Source organism: Lycium ferocissimum, chromosome 9, assembly GCF_029784015.1.
Source record: "Lycium ferocissimum isolate CSIRO_LF1 chromosome 9, AGI_CSIRO_Lferr_CH_V1, whole genome shotgun sequence".
Classification (NCBI taxonomy): Eukaryota; Viridiplantae; Streptophyta; class Magnoliopsida; order Solanales; family Solanaceae; genus Lycium; species Lycium ferocissimum.
Genome location: NC_081350.1, coordinates 39,259,564 through 39,269,029, shown reverse-complemented (window position 1 = coordinate 39,269,029; position 9,466 = coordinate 39,259,564). Strand labels below are relative to the sequence as shown.

Sequence of the window (9,466 nt, the reverse complement as noted above, 5' to 3'; positions counted from 1 at the left end):
TCAAATTCATTTATTAACTATTGAATCGTAATGAAAGAAAGCAACAATCAAAATTGGTAGAAAGACAGAGGAAAGGCAAGATTGTCCTAGCTAGTGTGACAAGCATCTGATTAGCAATTTGAGTGTGATTCCATTTGCTCCAAATACAGTTTGTACCGAATAATTATCTAATTATTTGACACATATTCGATGGCCTAAATTGGTAATTAAAATAATTAAGAACAACGAGCATGTTTTTGTTGGGAGAAATTGACAAAGGTGTTGATGGTGTATTCAAAGTAATCTCTTACATATAATTTTGAGTAATTTTGGTTTTTAAGTTAGCCAAAAGTAAATATTTTTGGTTTCTGTAAAATATTTCAACAAATTAAATGTGTATGTTATATTTGAGGGGAACTTTGAAAAAGAATATCAGGGTCGGGGCATCAGGAAAGTCTTTTCAAATCCTATAAGGCTACAACACAAAACACTGCAGAGAGAGAAATAGGCAACAAAAAAAATAAAATATAGCAGAAATGCACCTCAAAAACTATATCATTACACCAGACTCAAAAAAAATAGATCAAAAATAGCAGAAACTGTAAAAACTACACCTCAAAAATGAATTCCCGTTAAATCATTCTTTATGCAATTTCTATTAAAGTGCTCACCTTTAAAAAACTTGAAAGTTAAACTATCCAAACATAAGAAAACATTTTTTCTCCTTTTCTTGCCATTTAGTGACAGTCCTTTGAAATCAATTGTTTACAACATAATAGTAGCATCGAAGATATTTAAATCTTAGGAGAAAATTTCGTCATGCGAATCTTCATAAAAATAATAGAATTGATCAGCTCATGCATCTTCGCGATCAAAAGAAAAAATAAATAATTAACTTTGTGAAATTACTTTATTTTAGTGACATATCTTATCAGAATAAACATATTTAAAGAGATCATGTCAATCTCATTTCGTCCCTCATAAACTTTTAGGGTGTGTTTGGTATGGAGGAAAACATTTTTCAGAAAATATTTTTCAATTTTTTCATGTTTGATTGGTCAAATTGTCTTGGAAAATATTTTCTCTAAGAAAACAAGTTTTTTGAAATTGAGGAAAATGACTGCCTTAATGGAAATAGGGAAAACAAATTTCACAAGTAACATTGCAAGTTCATTGTCTCCTCACCCCCAATCCCTACCCCTCGACCTTCCCACACCCCGCCACCTCCGAACCGCCACCTCCCACCTCATACACCACCCCTACATCACCCAAACTACCCTCACCCCACCACCTAACCACCCCTACACCCCCACTACCCCCGCCCACCACTACCTCCCTCTCAACCCCTATAACCACCTACCCCACCCCTACCCCTATCACCACCTCCCACTACCTTTCACCTCCCCTACCACCACCCTCTATCTCTCAACTTTGCAAAACTAGGCACTTTGTGAAAGTAGTAACTTTAAAAAATAACAACTTTAAAAAGTAATCACTTTACAAAAGTAGCCGCTTTTAAAACTATTACTATAAAAGTAGCTACTTTTCAAAAATAGTCATTTTGCAAAAGTAGTCACTTAAGAAAATAGTCACTTTGTAAAAGTAGTCACTTTTAGAAAATATACACTTTGTGAAAGTAGATACTTTTTAAAATAGTCACTTTTTGAAAGTAGCCAATTTTCATAAATAGTCATTTTGTGGAAGGAGTTACTTTTAAAAACTAACTACTTTGCAAAAAAAGTAATTTGTTAAAATAGCCTCTTTAAAATAACTATTTTGCAATGTGCCCTTTCTAAGATAATGGTCACTTTTGTAAAGTAGCCCTATTTTAAAAGTGACACAAAAATGGCTACTTTTGTAAAGTGGCCATTTTTTGAAAAATGACAAAAAGCTACTATTTTTGATAGTTTTGCAAGGAAAACATTTTTGCAAAAATAGCCATTTTTGTATAATTTTTTTAAAATGGTTAGTTTACAAACATAGTCACTTTTTATGAGTTGTCTTTCCAAGTGCAAAGTAGTCATATTTTTTGTTGTCTTAGAAAAAAGCCACTTGCAAAGGTATGTACATATTTGGTTATCTTATAAAAATAGTGACTTTGTGAAAGTAGCATCTTTTTCAAAATGCGGGGTGGGGTGGTAGGGAAGGTTGGATTTTTTTTTTTTTTTTTTTGGGGGGGCGGGGGGGGGGGGAGGGGAGTGGAGGTAGAGATAGTGAGTTGGGGGGTTGGAGGCTCGTTTTGGTTGGGTCGATTGGTATTTCCATCAAACGAAATACTAAAAAATGTTTTCCACATCCAACCAAACACAAGAAAATAAGTAGAAAAATCATTTGTTTTTCAAGAAATCATTTTCTAGGAAAACATTTTCCATCATACCAAACACACCCTTAGTGGAAAACAAGTATTATCCTTAATTAAAAATATCGCAGAGCAACTGCAATTCTAAAGCGAGTTGGTTAAAAAAATAAAAATTAAAAGTGTTAGTCAGCAATGGAACCTTGAATAGCAACAACTATTTATTAATTAATTCATGATAATATATAATTATATGTAATGTAAAGCTCCGACAATTAGCTATAATTTTTTAATGTTCCCCAAAAAGAATAACCGGAGATACGAAGAAATGTAATGAATATCTGTTAGGTAAAATAAAGCTAGGACTCTTTGATATTCGATGGGGGTGATATTAACACTAGGGAAATTTGTTGCGCTTCGCGTATTTATGAATAAGCCCAATAAACTTAACTTAAAAATTACCTTTTTATAAATTTAGTCAATCTAATGAATGAAATGGTTTTGTCAACTGTATGAGTAAGAACATTAGTATATTGATGAAATCTCGATGATAAATACTTTTAGTAGAATTAGAGCTTAGATATACCCTGTTATTATAAAAGATACTTTAAAATTGAAAAAGAAATTTTAAGATTTTTTAATATATTTCGTGTGAGGTAGGTTAATATGAGCAAAAACATTAGTATATTGATAAAATCAAAGCGGAAAGAAAGCCTTAGCCGGAGCAGTAGCCAGAGAAGCAAGAGCTGATAAATACTTTTAGTAGAAATAGAGCTTAGATATACTCTTTTATTATAAAAAATATATACTGTAAAAATGAAAAAGAATCTTTAAGATTTTTTAATATATTTCTTGTGAGGTAGGTTAATACATAATTTTCTTAGTCTAATATATTCTAAATATATGTATCTAAGAACTTCTCTTTAATGACTTTTAATTTTCTTCTACTCGAGTGAAAGAAAATAAAACGAAAAGTAATCAAACCAAAAATAAGGGGAAAAGGACTTCTATTTCATTTCCTTTCGTCGTTCTTCTTTTTCTTTCTTTTTTATTATTATTAACCTTCATCTTAATTTTTCATCATCTAAATGAACCCCATGACCCTCTTACCGACTTCCTTTTAATCCTCTCTTAAATATTTTTTTAAATTATTTTCTCCCTCTTTCCTGATGCTAGTTTTGTCTGCTACTTCCTTCAACGTTTTTTCAGAAGAAGCTAATCAGTGAATGGGAGATATTACTCACGTCATTTTTTCTATCCTTCTAATCTAACCAAAAGAATTTGATTGTACCTTATCTCTTTGTTCTATCTCCACTACATCCAAGCTAAATTTCTCTTGCAAATTTAATGCGACAATCATGTGGGTGGTTCAGAATTTACCATTTGATTCATTTTCATTGAAAATGTGTAAATTATATTAAAAGTAACATCTGCACTTACTATTATTGATTTCTTATACCTTCACGATTAAACGATAAATATGCTTACAAACCCAGGTAAAATATATGAAAGATATCAAAACTTCCATGCTATTTGTATATTCATCAAAAGTAAAGGAAATGAGAAGTATAATTTATTTATAAAACAAATAAGACAATTGATATCAGAATATACGTGACAAACCTGCTTTCTCATACCCATTAGAGATGGAAAATGAAGCTGCACTTCCCGGTCCCAAAACAACATGAAACAAACAAAAAAGGAGAATAACATCAATTAAGATCCATAATTATTTGCCAAAAACAGCAAATTAATGAATTACCAAAGAACAAAAATAGTGTAAATAATCTACATCTACCAAATCAGAGTAACATCCAAAGTATCAATGTTCTAGGTCAAACAATTATAAAAACACAAAGAACAGAAAAAGAAATCCAAAGGAACTAAGAAAACTGTTTGAATGGGATTCTTGGGTGCCATATGCTTTTTAACTATAATAATGATATGTACTAAAGAAGGTGATAAATTGAGTAACGGTAAGAAAAGAAAAAAGAAGAAACGCCTTATGCAATTCATTCTCTTTAGCTATTTATTTCTATCTTTTCCTTCCACTCTATCAGTTGCCTTAATTGTCCAAGAAATAATCCCAATAGACACCGAATTAAGAACAAAGAATGCTGAAAAGATATTGATAAGTCGCACCAAACTGGAGTTCTTTTTGTAACGTACATTAATACACTAAATGATGATCAATATTAATGTATTATTTCCATTTAGTTAGTAGATTATGTATTAAAAAAATGCAAAAAAAAAAAAAAAAAAAAAAAGGAGAAAAAAGATAAATAGGAATGGTGGCCATAGAGAGGTGCCACATCACGTTGTCTATGCCTAGCTTTATATTATATTTAGATTTAGCGGCAATAGAGAGGAGACTAAGTTTTTGTTAGTTTAATAATCATCTGGCATTTGAAATTTATTGGCCGGATTAATTTAGATTTACATGTGTTGGGCCCATTTATGGGTGAAATGCTCTCTATCAGAAAATTATACATTCTTATTTCTCAAAACTCGAACCAGATATCTTTGTTAAGATTAATGAAGAGATCACATTCATCTCATTAAATTCTTTGATGATGAAGAATATATTAACTTTACAGATATATCGGTACAAGTTGGGAGAAAAGAAAATCCCCTCACCCCTCCACCATCCATAACAAGTGGCGTACCAACTTTATGTGTCCAATATCTTGGGTAGAGCCAAAAATAATGTGACCTAAAGTTAATTTAAAGAAGAAGAAGAGATCAGCACAAATCATACAAATCCTACGTATACTTTATTACGTTCCTCCCTTAGCCTTAACATATGTGTCTACAAATAAAAAGAATAAAAACGAGAAAATTAGGTTGATAGCCCTCTTGTGATTTTCAATCACTAGAATTTACCATTGTTTATCCAATAGTTTAGCTAAAATCCAATTTCCGTCCACATTTCTACCATTTCCACCAGAAGAATTATTTTTCTTAAAAAATGAACCCTTGAAGGTTGAAAGGCTTATAGGTAATTATGAAATTCGAATCCTAAATGATCCATGAACTGAAAGATGGTCCAATATACGTTTTAAACGGACCTGATATTCCACGACCCACAACTTCAAACAAGCCCAAAATCTTACTGTGCAAATGTTCTTGTATTATTTCCCCCCACGATGTTCTTGTATTTGCAGTGGTCTATTAATTGACATTTGATTATTGAAACGATAGGAGCACAAGGACCACAGACAATTATCACTTTTCTTTTTATGGGAAAAGTAAAATATTTACATGAAAATCCAATTGACAAAAGAAAATTAGCAGGGAATCTATAATTGAGCAGCTAACTTAGTATTGCTCCGTATATCTAAAATTTTAATTTTAACATAAGTGAATACTTCTAATGAGAGGTTTCAAAAGGAAAAAATTTGAGTTGACGGTGGTCTCCTCTTTCATGGTTCATAATCGGTGCTGTTGAGTCTGCAGTTAAGGGAAAATCGCCAATTCTTTGGAAAAGAGTTCCGCTCAGGAATCCCTTTTAGGGAGGTTTAAACTAGCCTTCAAATCCTATAAAAAAATGAAGCTTACCGATCTGAAAGTTTATGGAATTGAAAAATAGATGTCCAAGACATATTAAACAATGCTAGTGGAAATCGTGATCCAACATTTAAAAACAAATTTTAAAGGAAGCGCTTCAAAGAAAAGGCAAAAGACAGTAAGGCTGCGGCCTAAACAAAAGCTATCATAGTTATCTAGGTGATTTTGCACGAATAGTTAGTTTGATTATAGGCATAAACTTAATGACACGCATTGGATGCTTACATCAACCAATTGACGCATACATTTGTTTGCGATATAAATTTTTATCACTTAACTATGGCTACTTAATTTATATTTTCATCTTATTAAATCACTCGATCATAATAAGTTTAATTGATTTGTTGTGAACACTCCGTGTATGTGAGTATTTACCCTTAATTTTATTCCTCCAACAGTTTACGCCAAGCACTGTTTAAGATAAATATAAATCAATTTTAATCCAATAGTTTCAATACAAGACTTCTCGAACAGTTTTTTGTTACTATTAAGTACTACCTCTATTCACTTTTACTTGTCCATAGTGTTAGGGTTTGCCCTGAATTTCTTATCTTATTTGGATTCTACCATAATTATGTTTCACTTCAAAAGAATTTTTTGATAGAAAAGGTTTTCTTTATGGAAAAGGACTCTACTATATCTATCATATTTCTCGGAGGAGAAGTTTTGAACTTCTATAAATAAAAGATTTGATATTTTAATACACAATAACATCCATAATGTAGTCTTAGAGAGTTTTGTTTAAAGGGAGATTTTTCTCTCAAAAGATTAATTTTATGTTTTTATATTATTTTTTCATACGTGGATCAATTGTTCAAACCATATCAATATATTATGCCTCTTTTTAGTATAATTTTCGTGTTGTTCAAGTTTTGCAACCGTTAGCTTCCGCATGACGCCCTATTATTTCGATCCAACACATACCGGACTTTACACTTCTGTTTTCAAAAAAATAAAATGAATTGCATATTTTACTATAATGCCCGTGACTATTAGCATTTCAAAAAATCTTGAGAAATGATTTGGAGATTTTTTTTTTTTTTGATTTGGAGATAGTAGTTAATATTAAGAATAAAGAACAAAAAATTTGTTTTTTTTTTATATGCTAAAATTGATAAGTAAAAGTGAATATGTATTTTTAATATAGTGAACAAGTAAAACTAAACGAAGAGAGTAAAAAGGTATTACTCTATTTATTTATGTTTTGCTCAATTAGATCATTAACTTTTCATCCAAAAATAGGGTTGAGTAATTTATTATGCATAGTAAAATTAGACCACGTAAAAGTTACTTTCACTACTCTACAAGAGTATATGATTTGAATAGTGTACTACTTTTATGTTAACTGTTTCCTTAATCATTCCGCAAAAACCAAAACAAACTCAAACAAGTTGCACATAAGTACACACCAAGTACAGCGTATACAGCCAAGTACAGCGTATATAGCCCGAACAAATTATGGTAACTTGCAACTACTTGAGGAACAACAAGGAAAGAGCCTTAGCACGCGGCATATCAAAACTCTGTTGGCCAATCCGCCTCCTAATTTGTCATCTTCCTTCTTTTTTAATTTCGGTAAAATTTGTCTTATTGTCCCCTCCACCTTCCATGTCCCTTTGCATTTTCTTTCTGCTGACAATTAGGGCCTGTTTGGCCATGGATATCATTTTTTTTTGAATTGTCTTCTGATATAGAATTGTTATTATTATTATTATTATTATTATTATTATTATTATTATTATTATTATTTTCTCTATTCTAATTTATGTGAAAGTGTTTGATTGAGTAAGTGATTTAAGAATAAAACAAAGGTTATTGAAACTTATGGTCTATAACAAATCACATATATTTATGTGGCTGTAAATTATGTCATTAAACGGTAAAATAAGAAGTTTAAAGTTAAATTGTTACTTCATTAAATATAGAAATGTGTCATTTTTTTGGGATTGACTTAAAAAGAAAAGTGTAATATAAATTGGGACTGAGGAAATATAATTTTGCGGAATATTTCAAATTCGACAAATTTCAAATACTACATGTTTTATATTTTTCACTTCAAATCACTCAAAAAATTCAACAGTTTTCCAAGTTGTATTTATATCCAAACATTTTCTAATACTATTTTTCAACTTTTTCTAAATATTACTTCCTCAGCTCCAATTTATATGAGGATTGACCTATTTGGGGGAGTCAAACAGCTTCTTGTTTGACTACGATTTTCTCTAACTCTTTTCATAAATTATAAATTATTAATTACTTATAATACCTTTTATATAATTTTTAAATATGTAAATTTTATTATATAATACTCGACAAATCTATGTTTAAAATTATGTCAAAAAAATTATTTAGCTCAATAAATAAGTCTATCCTCATATAAATTGAGACGTATGCAGTACTTTTTTTTAAAAAAAAAAAAACACACACACACACATTTTTTCTATCCAAACGCCCACTTTTCAAATTGTCAAAACCGTGTGCTCTCCATTGCTCACGCCCCAAGATTCGTTCTAAAACAAGCGTCGCCCCTTCCTTAGCCCCCTCACTACATAAAACCTCAACCTCATAATTTATGCTTCATTCCACAACAACTAAACAAAAAAACAACTACTGAATTAGTCTCAATCTCTTGAACATCTGAAACAAAAACTAGTCCAAAATGTGTAAAGGGTTTCAGCCAAACGAGAAAGATCGCTTGAAAATCAAAGGCTTTTACCTTCATTTATCATTTTCATCACCTACGAAAAATGTCTCAGTACCCGATTATCTAACTCTACATTATCTCCCACGTATAAGTGAAAGTCCATTAGAGATTAAGGACTCAAAGATTCGATCCAATTCACCCGGTTTCGTTACGCTCCACCGGGTCGTATCAGCTGAGAAGGTAACAACAAAAGGTGTAATTTATGGTAGTAGAGACAGAGTTAAAGCAAGTGAAGGAGTAAAATTCGAGATATTCATGGGTGATGTTAAGGTTATAAAAGGTATTTTCATGAAAGATTATGAGAGGATTGAAGAGAACTGGAGAATAGATTGTAAGTGCGCTTTGGAAAACGATGATTTCCAAGTGAAAGGCGCGGAAGTGTGTGTGGCGGTGGAAGAACACGCTGCTGTGATAGCGGAGAAGGTGGAGATGACGGTGAGGAAAAGGAGATCATCACGGCGGAGGAGTTGTTTTCAGAAGTTGGAGGAGATACCTGAGCAAAGAGAAGTTGAAAATGAGGGGTCTACTTGTTGTTGCTCGGAGTGTGAAGGTGAAGAAGAGGATTCTGACGGCGGTGATACGGTGGAGGAGGAGGCGGAGGGAGTTGGGTGGGCGGTAGATGTAGGAATATGGGTGATGTGTCTTGGTGTGGGGGTTGGGTATTTGGTCTCTAGAGCTTCTTCAAAGAGCTTAAGAAGAAGGACATTCATATTATAGACTTTTAATATTGGTAGGAGTAATTGTTACAGTTAGCGGATCCAACTTGTTTTAAGACGAGGACGAGGATCCCAACTTGTTATTATTCATACGGTTTTTTCTTGTAATTTCTAACAATAGGATGTTGCAGAAAATTTTGTACATATTGAGAGTGATCTTGATATTGTTAATAAATCCAATTTTTAGGCGATTATTTACACTGA

General features: G+C 31.7%; 1 protein-coding gene across 1 annotated transcript; it reads left to right on the top strand.

Moving 5' to 3' along the window:
- Positions 1–8,396: 8,396 nt before the first annotated feature.
- LOC132030706 (uncharacterized) lies at positions 8,397–9,466 on the top strand. The gene is made up of 2 exons (XM_059420440.1): positions 8,397–9,288; positions 9,325–9,466. The coding sequence occupies exon 1, from the start codon at positions 8,502–8,504 to the stop codon at positions 9,261–9,263; it is 762 nt and encodes a 253-aa protein (XP_059276423.1). The 5' UTR covers positions 8,397–8,501; the 3' UTR covers positions 9,264–9,288; positions 9,325–9,466.

What these genes read in the sequence shown, in the direction of transcription:
- LOC132030706 (XM_059420440.1), top strand. Translation starts at nt 8,502, where the DNA reads ATGTGTAAAGGGTTTCAGCCAAACGAGAAAGATCGCTTGAAAATCAAA.